The following is a 14968-nucleotide window of genomic DNA, read 5'->3' on the forward strand; positions in this document are numbered from 1 at the left end:
TCATTTTTTTTAATGCTCCATGATTTTCTGTTTGCACCACCGGTGGGAGTTTTCTCTTCACACTTTTAAAATGATCACTTGTAAACATATATGTGCACACTAAAGAGTAGTAATAAAAGGAGTAATTTCACACTATAAACCCCCATGTCCACTTTCCCTATTGCCTCCTTCCTCTTGTCATCAAGCCCTTTCCCTTTGAATTAAGCACCGTCATGAATTTTGTATTTATCATTCCCTTTCTTTCCTTTACACTTTTTTCCATCAATGCAGGTATTTCTATACAGCACAAGTTTTCAAATTTTCCCAGTTTTAAAATTTAATTAAGTACAATAAAACTACAGCTTTCCTCTATGACTTGCTTCTTTTGATCAATAGTATGCTTTTGACATTCATCCATGTTGATGTTAATAACTGAAGTAATTAATTTCCCCAACTGTATAGTATCCCAAGGCCTAAGTATATCCATCCATTAGGTGGATATTTCAGTTATTTCCAGTTAGAGATTATTATGAAAAGTATTGCTGTAAATAATCTTTGTGTAACTTCTACACGTGCAAATGTAGACATTCCCTGGGGCAGATGTCTAGGAGAGCGACTGCTGGGTTGTAGAAACGGCACAAAGTAAACTTTATTGGTTAATGCCAAGGACATTATACCATTTATACTCCCACCAGCTGTGCGTGAGGTTTGCTTCAGCTCCGCTCCACAGCCTCACCAACAGTGGCACTGTCAGACTTTCGAAGTTGTGCCACACTAGTAGCAAAAAGAAATTACTCTTTGCAAAAGAAATTTTGCTTTTCAAGTCAAAAAATCTAAATTATAAATTTATAGTTTCACTAGAGGCCTGATGAACGAAATCATGCAAGGGGCCCAGCCCTCACAGCCCTGGCTTTGTCCAGAAGGTCGTTCAGCTGTCTAGCCTAATTAGCATATTATATTTTTATTATTATAGTGTTATCTTTGACATTTAACCCATCCAGAATTGCTTTATGTGCATACTCATGAACTAGGTATTCAATTTTAGGAATTTTTTTTTTTACGTGGATAACCAATTATCCCAAACCATTTATTGAATAGCCCATCCTCTGATAAATGTCACCATTGTCATTTAGCAAATCCTCTTTTTCTCTGATGTACTGCAGTCTCATTAAGAGATGTTTAGTTTTTGGGTTCCTGATTTATCTTTTGTAGACTTCTTTAGAATTACTGTGTCTGAAAATTGATTAATGTCTTTAAATAGTTCCAAAATTTTTTCCTTTTAGCATTGCCTCTATTAAGTCCATTTAGAACCTCAATTGAACATATATTACATCTTCTCACTCTCCTCCACAACTCTTTCATTTTACATTTTATATTCTCTGATTCATATTTTACCATTTTTAAGTCTCAGAACTTAACATGAATAATTTCTTCAGTTCTGACTTTAAGTGTACTAATTTTTGCTTCAGCTATGTTTAATCTGCTTTTAAATTCATCCACTGAGCTTTCTAAAAAAATACAACATTATGTCGACTCCATACACATTCTCTGGTTCTTTGGTTCTTTTTCAAATCCACTGTTTCTGCCTCACATTTTAAAACTTCACTTTTATTTCTTTTATTACATTAAATATTGTAATATTTATTCTGCCTGAAAATTATGATATCTGACAACACTCCAGTTCTATTTTTCTCATCTTGCCTATAGTTTTCCAGAATATGTGTGTTTTTGCTTATTTGTTTTATTTTGTTTTGTTTTGAGTGTCAGCCACTGATTTTCCAGAGCATGTTGTCTGTGGAAATTCTCTGAAGATGAGATTGAAGTTGTCTTCCTCCAGGGAGGAAATAGTGCTTCGCACTCTCCCTGCTAATGACAGAGCCCTTCAATTAAGTTCACGACTTACATTTTGTTCAATCTGCAGCCACGTGTGATTGGCACATTTCTCTCTTTTCTATAACTTCAGTATTGTCCGTAGTAATCTTTAAACAACATTTAAAAACCAATTAACCCTCCATTTTAATAATTCAATCAGAAGGGACACTCAGATTAATTCGCCATAATGCCAGAACTAGAAATGTACTTATATTTTAATACTTTATTTTCTCTAATTTTTTTAACTCATACTTAGTGAGCTGTTAAAAGGAGCTGCCTTAACTTCAAGGTGACTCCTCCAAACACAAGGTTTCTGGTTTATAAGGGTTCAGACAACAACACATCTGGGATCCAGCTATGCAAACGACAGCTGGCAAAACGTCAGCTCTGTGACCTAACCCATCCTCACAGGCGGTTACCAGACTTCAGGGAGCCATCGGTACCAAAAAGAGCACAACTCACCAAAGGTCACATTTTCCATTTCTAAAGTTTCCTCAGTTCCTGGGCTCCAACCTTCAAGCTCTGTCACATAAAAATTGCAGAAGGAACCCCGAGGCCCGAGGCTGCCTGAGGGATACCTGTACACCCCTCACAGGAAGTTGTCCAGGTCCATTGTCATACATTTTTTGTTTCTCATTTGTTTGGATGATTTCTCCAACTCTGATTGTGACCATCGTCCATGCTTGGGTTTGGTAACCTGGACACTGAAAACAAGTTCTTCCCCTTGGTCTAATCCTTTAGCTCCTTTTTTTCCCCTCCATAGTAATCTGCTTTCCACACACCTTTTCCTGTGTTAGGCCGCATTCCATTTGTCCTGGTGCTGGCTGTGAGTCATCCCTAGCTAGTCCTCCTCTTCCTTGAGCCACTTCCCTAGATCTATGTTACAGAATGTGGGGTGCAGAAGAGAATGCCTTGCTCCCTTCTGTTAAGCACGCACTACTATTCAAAGCATCCTGTGGAGAGAGCTACCTGAATGGGCCTCCCGTCGGGGGTCAGCACCTCCTCCGAAAGCTCCATCATCTTCAGGGCCATGAGTGCGATGGGCTTGGCGTGGCAGAGGCTCTTTCTATGCAGGCCTGCGGCAACACAGTAGGCGTCACCTATGGTTTCCACCTGCAGCGATCAGACAAATGAAAGGCAGACATGTGATAAAGGGCCCGGATAGAAATGACCGGTTATCTGCAATCACAAATGTTGCTGGAAAACATGTCAGCAAAACACCGACAAATTAAGCAATTAGACCACTGAGAATAATCAGAGCGGAGTTTGCAAACAGCATCAGTCAAATGCGGGCATCTCATGCCAGGGCTGCTCATCACCATTATCACCCTGGATGATCCCGGAAATGGAGAACAACTGGGACATAAAACAATATTCTCTGCAAAAAAAGAATCGTCGGTGTTTTACCCAGACAGTTTCCAAAGAATGACGTTTTCCAAAGCCGCCCCCTATCTTCCTCAAATTTCCAATAGTGGCTATATTTGAGATGAGTAACTACTGAGCACAACCCCATGCATGGCCTCATCATTAAAGAGTTAGCAGGCACTGTGAGAGTCTTTCTGACCCGGTTCTAATTCTGTTGTCATCCATTTTGAATTGCCATTGCTTTTGTTCAATGTTAACTCTTGACCGCAGGTTAAAATCCCCAAATTTCCAAAGCATTAGAAGAGGCATAAAAATTAGGCACAGCTTATTTTCAGAGGAAAGTTCACTAGTTATCCAACGTAAATATGATGGAAAAATCCTCAAGTGTCCTAATATTTAAATTAGAGAAGAGAAATGAAATATTGTATAAAATGCTCAATTCCAATATCATATTTTCTCCGAAGCCCTCCATGGCCCTCTATTAGTTCCTAGTAGAACAAATCCTTTCTTCTATTCTGTTTCAGCACTTTCCACACCACTTTGCTAAAGTTTTAATCATAGGCTATAATCAATACCTATCTATGTATAATCAATATATACCTCTGGTTATGATGTAAGCTCTTTAAAAATGGGACACCTGTTTTGTTTGTTTGTTTTTAATCTCTGCATTCACAGGGATTTTTATTGTGTTAAAATGTAGGTATTTAACAAATGTCCACCAAATGAATAAATTAATCTACCATGTTTACCATGATTATAACAACAATCTAATTGTTTTCTCATTTCACTTATTTTTTTCATGTGCATCATATAGATCTGTGTAGGGGAAAAAAATGCCTTTAAAATGACCAGACATGCTTCTATCCTAAATATACTAAGAATTAAAATATATTCCATTAGTTAACATTTAATAGCCATAATTAAGTTTCATGTGAATATATTCCAATACTATAGATGTATTAAAAGATGTACTGTACTGCATTAAATTATGTAACCATTGATTTAGACAATATGATGAGAAAACTTAAGAAGCCTAAGAAGCCAAAATTATCACTAAGTTATCAGAATCTTTTCAGGAAATACACATAAAAAATGATTCCAATACCCTCAGACCTATGATGAAGTTCAAAATTTCCACTTCAAGATGTTTTCTGATGCCAGAAAAAATGGAAATAAAATCATACAAGAACAGAAAGACAATATAATGTGAGTTGGCAAAAGTTTTATTCCAAAGACTAGGACACTAGTATATTCCTCCCAAAGAATTTCCACTGAGAAAGACACCCAACAAACAATAAAAGTTAATATGGGTCATTTATAATTTCTTCCTTAGAAACACAAAAGCCTTCGCTAATCCTCACATTTATCTCATCCTTTTGTATTTCTACACAATTTTAAAATCCAGAGCACTGTTAACCATGTACTTTGAAACTAACTTCTGATTTGCGGGTATTAGAAAACACAGTCAGTTTATTTGTATAAACTGAATTGTGTCAGAGTCACTCTGAGCATGTGTATTCCTAGAGCATGATCTTTTCTTGAAATCCCTTCTGTCATCATTTTCCTCGGTAGCATCATCTCCATTGTCTTTTCAGCAAACGTTCATGGAGTGCCACTAAATGTGCATTTCCAAAAATTGTACCAAAAGAATAAAGATTAGTTACATGTTGCACTTTTCCCCATGGGAATATGTAACATAATAGTGCAGATAAAATGAACCAGTATGCTACTAATTGATACAAAACATAAATCTGGTTAAATAGAAGATAAATATGTGCACAACATAAATATAACAAATTCACATTAAAACTCATACATATCGTGTAAGATTTTATAGCATTTATTTTCCAAATATGTGAAGTCAGAATAGGGATCAGAAATAACAGGATCAAGAAAGAGTCAATAAATAGACACAAAAAAGTACGGCCCTTAGTGAAATGTAACGTTCTCACAATTATTCATAATCACCCACAATAAAATTTTTAAAAAAATCTAAAAGATGTTTCCACCATGCTAGGCTGGATTGTGCTGCAATAACAAAACAACCTCCAAACCTGAAATAACAAGGGTTTGTTTCTGACTCCTGCTGCATCTTCATGGGGTGAAAAGCTTGGGCCAGAGGAGAGAGAGAAACACCTTGCTACGTCTCTTCACTCAGGGGGACACGGCTATCAGAGCCTCCTCACCTGGAGCTCGTTGTCATGACAGAGGAAAGAAAGCTCTGACAAATGATACACTAGCTTTTAAAGCTGTGCCTGGGTGTCACATATATTGCTTCTTCTCAAGACTTATTCACCGAAGAAAGTCACATGGCTGTCTGCTTGACATAAAGAGGATGGGAAAATGCTACCAACCTTGTGCCCGTGGAAGCGCAGGAATAGCACTAGCGAATAATGAGTGTACGGGGAATAGTTTAAAAGTTTTCATATACCCAGGTGTCTGTAAAGTACGGGCAGTATATCTTGTGTGATGTTTTTCTTTTTCCTTGCAGATGCATTCAGCATCTTCACCTGAAAATCTTGGCTGAAATACTACCACCGTAGGAATGCAGCATTCCATGAAAGGTCCGTTCTTTTCTCTTCTCTAAAAAAGCATCACTGTCGGGTCTATACATGTTCAGCAGAATTAAGTATATGTGAAAATCCTAGTGCCTTCTATTCGAAATCGTTAGTTGATTTTGCTTCATGAGGAGCTGCGGAAATGAAAGCATTATGTATCGATTCCAATTGATTTTGAGGATGTTTCCTTCAGTTAAACCAAAGTAAGAAAAATAAAAATAAAAATGGACACTATGAACATATTACAAAAAAGCTGCCATAAAGTTGACTATGTTTTGAATTCCTTTATAATGGCTTCAGTGTTTTTTAAATAAAAGTTTAAATTCAACGGATCACCTAAAATAGTGCATTTCCTTTATTTCCAGTATCTCCAACCTGCTCTTAAATAAGAATGAAAATAAGGATGGTTAAACTATGCATGGAGATGGGAAAGACAGTGCTATGCAAACGTCTGCAAACTTTATATTCTTTCCTGAACATGGAAGAGGAGGTTTAAATACTAAAATTATTATGGAAAAATGTTGTCCCACAATTATTTTTATAGCTGACTTTATCAATTTTAAAGAAGTGGCCTATCTCGATATATCTTCTTCACAACCCCTTAATGTAAAAATTCTCTCTTTTGACAATCTCTTATTGTCAAAATTTATTTCAGAAATAAACTTTAAAAAAAATTTAAATATATTTTATTGAATTTTTTTTATAGAGAGGAGGCAATGAGAGAGAAACATCGATCAGTAGCCTCCTGCACACCTCCTACTGGGGATGTGCCTGCAACCAAGGTACATGCCCTTGACCGGAATCAAATCTGGGACCAATCAGTCCGAAGGCTGACACTCTATCCACTGAGTCAAACTGGTTATTGTAAAAATAAACTTCTTATGAATTCACTCTGTTTACCGTATTTTCCGGTGTATAAGACGACCCCCTAATTTTTACAATTAAAACATAGGTTTAGGCCTATATTCGCTGTATAAGACTACCCCCCACTTCCGAGGCAACACCAGTACTTTTTTTAATAGACTGCCTCTCTGACTCTGGCCAATCCAAGCAGGCGTTTTATGCATGCAAATTATACATGTTCTGTACCCAAAGCTACACTGTGTTCTAGTAAAAAGCCTGCTAGGGCGGTGGTATAGTGCCATCCTAGATTTCCAAGTGAGGTGCTTTCTATCCATCCTCTTTTCTCTGTTCCCTCTGCTGAGACCTGAATTCAGACCACTGAAAAAGCCCTGTTGACTTTTTTCCTTTCAAAAGTCGTCTTATACGCCGGAAAATACGGTATTTACTTTAGTTTTATTTATTTATTTGTGCATTCATTTATTTATATCTTTATTGTTGACAGTATTACATATTTCTCCTTTTCCCCCCATTGACCTCACCACTCCACCCTACCCCAGGCCTTCACCACTTTATTGTCTGTGTCCATGGTTCATGCTGTATAAGCATATGAATTCATTGGTTGATCTCTTCCCTCCTCCCTTCCCAACTTCTCCTGCCTTCCCTCTGAGGTTTGACTGTCTTTTCAATGTTTCTATGTCTCTGGTTTCTCTTTATGTTCATCAGTTAATGTTGCTCATCATATTCCACATATCAGTGACATCATGTGACACTTATCTATCTCTGACTGGCTTATTTCGCTTAGCATAATGCTCTCTGGTCCATCCATGCTTTGCAAAATGTAAGAGTTCTTTCTTTTTTACAGCTGCATAGAATTCCACTGTACAGATGAACCACGGTTTTTTAATCTACTCATCTTCTGATGAGCACTTAGGCTGTTTCCAAATCTTAGCTATTATAAATTTCCCTATTAAAATACCAATGGCATATTTCACAGATATAGGACAAATACTTCAAAAATTTACTTGGAATTAAAAAAAAAAAGAGTTCGAATAGCCACAGCAATCTTGAGAAAGAAGAACAAAGTGGGAAGGATCATAATACCAAATATCAAGTTATAATACAAAGCCACTGTACACAGAACATCCTGGTACTGCCACAAGAACAGGCATCTAGACCAATGGAACAGAACAGAGACTCCAGAAAACAACCCAAGCCATTTATGGTCAATTAATATTTGAAAAGGGAGGCAAGAGCATACAATGGAGTCAAGACAGTCCCTTCAATAAATGTTGTTGGGAAAATTGGACAGATACATGCAAAAAAAAATGAAACTAGACTACCAATTTATACCATATATAAAAATAAACTCAAAATGGATAAAAAATTTCAATGTAAGATGAGAAACCATGAAAATCCTAGAAGAAACCATTAGCAGCAAAATCTCAGACATCTCTTGAAGCAATTTGTTTACAGATACATCTCCCAGGGCAATGGAAACTAAGGAGAAAACAAATCAATGGGACTACATCAAAATAATAAGCTTCTGCACAGCACAAGAAACCATCAACAAAACAACAAGAGAGCCCACAGCATAGGATAACATATTTGCCAATGATATATCTGACAAGGGTTTAACCTCCAAAATTTATAGGGAACTCATACAACTTAACAAAAGGAAGATAAATAATCCAATTAAATAATGAGCAAAGAATCCAAATAAACAGTCCTCCAGGGTGGACATACAGAAGGTCAGAATGCTCATTATCAACAAATCAACAATGACAAAGTGTTGGCCAGGATGTAGATAAAAGAAAACTCTGGTGCACTGCTGGTGGGAATGCAGACTGGTGCAGCCTCTGTGGAGAACAATTTGGCGTTTCCTCAAAAAATTAAAAATGGAACTAGCATTTGACCTAGTGATCCCACTAGTAGGAATATATCCTGAGAAATCAGAAACACTCATTATATGCACCCCTATGGTCATATTGACTTTAGTTTTAGATTGATCATGTAAAATAATTTATTTTAGCAGTAAAAGAATATCATTCCTGTAACATTCTTCATCCTTCCTTCCAGGCTAATGTTCAAGAATTAGCTAAGAGGTTTCTTGGAAATTTGGGCACAGTGGGGAGAGAAGAGCGTGTTTGTTGTAGGGAGACTGTGGTATTGAAGCAAGGATTGGAACAGCCTAAAAGAACACTGCATGCAATGAGGCAATTAATCACCCCTGTGCCTTGGGACTCATGATACCTCAGTCCTTCAGTCCTACAACCCCTAGTCTGTCTTCCTTTGAACTTCCTATGATTTGTGAAAGACAGCTTAGGTAGAAGTAATAAGAGCAGAGGGTCAGAAAACACTGTCAGTCTACCTTACTGGACAACCTCTCTCTCCCTCTGGATATTACCAAGAGGAGAAGCAAATTACAAAGTCTGCTTTTCTACTTGTTATGCTTCTGTTTTTGCTTCTAATGTCTTTGGAAACAAAAAGAGAGGGAGAGGGATGAAGGAAGAGAGGAAGGGGACAGGAGATGAGTTGGAATAAGATGTAGGTAGACAGGTGAAGCCTAAAGATGACAAATGTCTTTATTTGTCTCCTAGCACCTCACAGAGCACTTGGTCACTTGATCATAATTATGTGAAAGGGGCTCACAAGTGTGCTATGTTCTTCATGGGCTCATTGGAAGTGGCCAAGAACACTTGGTTCTCAGAAGGGGTACCATAGTCACCCTTGCTGAGTGGAGGGAGCCACACATGTCACCTGTCTGACATTAGGTATGGTTCCTGTGTGACAGGAAAAGAGAGCTCAGTCTTCCAATGATTGGCAAAGAGTTGGTGTCCACAAGCAGTTCTGCAGAGACCAGATGCTGGGGCTGCTGGTGGTCTGGACACAGATGATCAAAAATCCTGGCCAGAAAAGGTTGAGCATAGGATAAGCCTTCGTGAAGACTATCAGTAGTAGAAAACAGGAAAAAACTGAACGTGGGTAGATTTAGAAGTCCCTTACTTTTTGCCCTTCACCTCATATAGGCTTAGCAACTCTCCACTGTTTATGTCTGTTTTTCCTGATAAATGTGCTCCTGGACAAAGATAAAAATCCAGGTGGTGGCGGCCAAGCAGAGGTCTTAGGGCCATGGAATGTCCACTGGACATACTGAAAATGAGTAGCTGCCACAGACAGCAAACATGAACCCAGTATTTCATTGTTCTTGAGTTTGCAATTAACACATACACACACACACACACACACACACACACACACACACACACACACACACACATATATATATATATATATATATATATATATATATATATATATATATATATGAGAGTCGAACAATAATTGGCTGCCTCCTATATACCCCCTACTAGGGAATCAAGCCCACAACCTGGGCATGTACTCTGACTTGGAATTGAACCAGCAGCCTTTTGGTACATGGGAAAATGCCCAACCAACTGAACCACACTGGCCAGGGTGAGGTTGCAATTCTTGAAGTAGTACTTATCCTCTTCAAGTATGACTTATAAATTTATTCCTCAAAACAGGTAGGAAGGTCCTGACACAGAGAAAGCTTCAAGCAATGCAGACAAAGCCAATGTAGTCTTCAGCATCATTTTCTTGGCTTGAACAAAGGGGTAGCCATGGCCATTGATGCTGCATTCTTGACGGTAAAATTACTGAAGGCTTAGAGGAGCCAAGGTGTAGTGAAGCCAGCACATACACTTCACTGCTGGCCAAACAGAGCTCCAACTGCTGATGGCAGGTAATCTGGCACAGGGACAATTTCCAAGGTAGAATTAATCACACTAGTGCCCACATGGCTTGACTACCTTCTCAAACTGCCCTGATGAAATAGTCTGAGTTCATATCTCAGAGCAGGTAGTAGTGCAGGGCTTGGGCTACAGATCCCCTTAATAACAACAATCTTAGCAGATTCTGGAAGGCTGTCATCTGAAAACCAGATGAAGAAGCTACAGGTGATGTCCTTGAACTTATAGCTTGTCCTGAGAAGTCTGGACTCTTTAATTCCTAGTTGATATGAACCTCAGGAAATCTTCATGGTAGTCAATAAGCATGGATGTTGGAGAGTTTATTCCAAAAGGTGGTGTCCCAGAATGTGGGTACATTTTAATTGATGAATCTTGAACCTTCACTCAAGTGCCACTGCATTTGCCCAAACATGGGTTCCAGCTGGAGGAGGGCCCTGCCAGCCTGAGCATTCACTGTCCCTAATTCCAGACTGAAGGAAGTCCTCAAGGACACCATCTTCAGTGGCCAGAGCCTTACCACCTCCTTTACCTCTAACATTTTGTTTTCTTTCACAACTTCTATCCCTCTCCCCATGGACATCACTCCATCATCTTCTCTTGTACCTCTCCCTCCTCAACCTTTTCTTTTTCCAGGATCCCTGTCTCTCTGCCTACTTTTCATCCACAACTTCCATTACTGTCCTAATCTCTTCAGCTGACATTGAGAAGATGGCACATATGTCAGTCTTTAACTTTTTGGACAAACCCCCACCCCAGCTAATGCCTGAGACTTCTATTCCTCTGTGAACCAGATCTCTGTCGGGCATTCCACCCAACATTAACAGGATGTGGTGGGGGGCCTCCCTCCTGAATGCAGATCACTCACCAGTGCCAGAAATTCCAGAGAAATTGAGGTGATGACTGGCAGGATGGGGTAGCCTGAATATTGCCACAACCCTGTGACCCAACTCTAAAAAAGGGGGCATAGGGTCAGAATACCAAGTAAGAGTTTTATCAATTGTTTTAAATTATATCAAATTTCTACATTTTTGGGAAACTATAAAATTATTTCCCAGGAATTGTCCTCTCAGAAAGCTTTTCAAATGCAATACTCAGGACCACTTGTGTTAAGAATCACCCAAAAGTACTTGGTAAAAATTAGATCCCCATGCCCCAACTAAACTAAACTCCCAGGCATGTTATGATTCTCAAAATGTGAAGACTCCTGGTATATGATGTGAGTTAAAAATATTATAATACAACATTCATCTAAATAGTCACTTCTTTTAAGAGCCAATGAGCTTTCAGAAAAGAGAAAAGCACTTCTATCCTTATCTCCAGCCATTCCCATATATGCCTCTCTCTTTCACCTTACCAATAGGGACAATAAACTTCTCAGATATGGCCTTATTTGTCAGAACCTCGGATTACAACTTCTAGCGCCCCCCCCCCCATACACCCCAAATGCTGAGAATCACCTAGCACAGTAGATATTCAATGATCCAAGGAGTTTGTTGAGTTTAATTAAATACATCCAAGTGAATTGTGCATACCAGTTTAGCAATTCAAATGAAAACTTTAAAAATTTACTAACAAAGCTTAAAAAATCTTCATTCTTTAGAAATAAAATCTATCTAATTACACTCACTTTAGTTGATGTTTCTGACCCAAATACTACTTCTTTTAAGGAAGTCTCTGTAGTGCTCAGCTGATACAGCATTGAAAAGGAGGTCACGGATATAAATAGAACAGTGATTCGGCCTGGGAACTATTCCCAAATGAGGAAAATAGAATCCAAATGACTGCCTATCAAAGAAAGCTCCTTTCCTGATAAAACTCTCAGTATATCTATCAAAGTACATTTCAGATCTGCCCAGGAATCTCAATCATAAAGAAAATACTGTTGCCAGGCTCCAAGTTGTTTATCATGAAGATTACTGAATACTGAGGCATATTAGCAAAGAAAAATATATTAAAATACCCAGTCAAAATTCCTTTCTAAATTCTCAAGTTAGATGTGGGAGACTGAACAGTTCTTTCTACTGTACAGTAAACTGTCTTTTAAGATCTTCACTAATATGACTCCAATGCCCACTTTTATTCACCACTATGGACTTTAATCTAGTCCATGCCCTAATCACAATGAATAACTCAATGTTCTTTACAAACTTCCTATACTTTCCACCCCCCATTTATAGTCAAAGTTAGTACTCGAAATCCATCCATTCGCTCTTTATAAAAATAAGTATTGAGTCTATTTACATTCAAGAACAACATTTTTGGGGATTCCTGATTTACCAGAATTTTAAACATTTTCCCAGAATATGGTGAATTTCTGCTATAATTTTTAGCAAACATATAGTGAATTCTAAACAATATTAGTTGCCAAAACAGTGAAGTGTCAAGACTTATTATATAACTATAGTAATCAAGACAGTGTGGTATTGGTGGAATAATAATCAAATTCATCAGAGGAACAGAATAGAGATCCCATATAGACCCCCATAAAAAGGTCAACTGACCTTTGAAAAAGGTAGCAAAGCAACATATGAAGCAAAGATAGTCTCTACAACAAATGATGCTGGGACAACTGGATATCCACATGCCAAAAAAAAAAAAAATAGAGGATATAGACACAGACCCTCCATCCTTCACAAAAATGAACTCAACATGATCACAGACCTAAATATAAAATGGAAAACTATATAACTCCTAGAAGATAACATAAAAGAAAGCCTTGATCACCTTGGGTATTATGATGCCTTTTTAGATACAATAACAAAGACACAATCTATAAAAGAAAAATCTAGTAAGCTAAGCTTTATTAAAATTAAAAACTTCTGTACTATGAAAGACAATATCAAGAGAAAGAGAAGACAAGCCACAGATTGGGAAAACATACTTGGAAAAGACACATCTGACAAAGGACCATTATACAAAATATTTAAAGAACTATTAAAATTCAACAATTAAAAAAAAATCTGATTTTTAAAAATGAATCAGAGACCTTAACAGACACGACACCAGACACCAAAGAATGTATAGAGATGGAAAAAAAATAATATGAAAAGATCTTCACATCATATGTCATCAGGGAAACACATATTAAAACAACACTGAGATAGACCACTATGCATCTATTAAAATGGCCAAAATCCAGAACATGAATGCTGATATAGATGTGAAGCAACAGGAACTCTCATTCATTGCTGCTGGAAATGCAAAAAGGTACAGTCTATTTGGAAGACATTTTGGTGGTTTCTTACACAACTAAACATATCCTTACCATATGATCCAGCAATTATGTTCCTTGGTGTTTACCTAAAGGTGTTGAAAATTTATGTCCACACAAAAACCTACACACAGATGTTTACAGCAGCTTTGTATAAAATTGCCAAAACTTGGAAGCAATCAAGATAACTTTTCAGTACATGAATGGATAAATAAATTTTGCTATATCCAGGCAAAAAATATTATTTGGAACTAAAGAGAAATGAACTATCAAGCCATAGAAACATATCAAGACATAGAGACTTAAACGCATATTACTAAGTGAAAGAAGCAAATCTGGAAAAGCTACATGCTGTGTGATTCCAGCTATATAAAATCCTGGGAAAAGTAACACTGTGAGGAGAGTAAGTAGACCAATGGTTGCCTGTGATTGAAGGAATGGGATGAACAGGTGGATCAGAGATAACTTTCAGGGCAGTGAAAATAATCTGTATGATATTATAATGATGGATATGTACCATTATACATTTGTCTTAACCCACAGACTGTGAAATATGAGAGCGAGACCCAAGATAAACTATGAATTTCTAGGGTTGTGTCAAAGTAGCTTTATCTTTGGTAAAAATGTACCATTCTGCTGAGTGATGCTGCTAATTCAGAAGACTATGGTGGTAGAATGGGAAATCTCTGTTCCTTTCTCTCGATTTTATTGTAAACATAAAACTGTATTAGGGAAAATGAAGTGGTTTGTTTTTTTTTCCTTTAAAGTAGATAGTACAGCCCAGTTAATAAATCAACTGGAAATATTAAAAATTCACTGTTTAAATGAACATAATCTAACATCAATAAATCCTAATGGTCTCAGGTATCTATGGAATTACTTTCTTTTATCCAGATTAATTACAGTTTAGAAAACAAGCTTTCCCCCAACCCCTGTTCCATGAGCCAAATTTGTCACGTTTCCACATCCATCTTTCAAGTCATTTCTTTTCTGAAAGTATCCCCCATCCTTCAGCAGGATATCATCTTTGGCTCTTTTGGAACCTCAATAAAACTTGGCTTCTACACTTCTTATACTGCAGTCATTGTGTTTATACTTTTTTAATTATTATTACCATCCTGTCTAAGTGGCTAAGTCATTTAACTTTAAAGGCAAGGACAATATGTTGGTTATCTTTTTTAAGTCCCACAGGGACTAGCATAGTGCTAGTATAGCAGACGCTTTAAGAACTATGACTGAGTCAAATTGTATTACAAACATCTCTATCAAGAGCTAGGTCAATAGAGATAATGTATAAATTACCTTTAAAAATCAGTCATTGTTAAATGAGTCCAAAATACATCTATTCTATCAATTCAGATGAAGTCTAC

General features: G+C 37.4%; 1 protein-coding gene across 1 annotated transcript in view; it reads right to left on the reverse strand.

Moving 5' to 3' along the window:
- The window catches only part of GUCY1A2 (guanylate cyclase 1 soluble subunit alpha 2), a 261179-nt gene that overhangs the window by 77399 nt on the left and 168812 nt on the right, over positions 1-14968 (reverse strand). Inside the window, exon 6 of the mRNA XM_084895150.1 lies at positions 2821-2964. Coding sequence (XP_084751276.1) covers positions 2821-2964 — 144 coding nt within the window. The remainder of the gene's footprint in view (positions 1-2820; positions 2965-14968) is intronic.

Source organism: Pipistrellus hanaki (assembly GCF_964339955.1).
Source record: "Pipistrellus hanaki genome assembly, chromosome: 9".
In the NCBI taxonomy this organism is placed as follows: domain Eukaryota; kingdom Metazoa; phylum Chordata; class Mammalia; order Chiroptera; family Vespertilionidae; genus Pipistrellus; species Pipistrellus hanaki.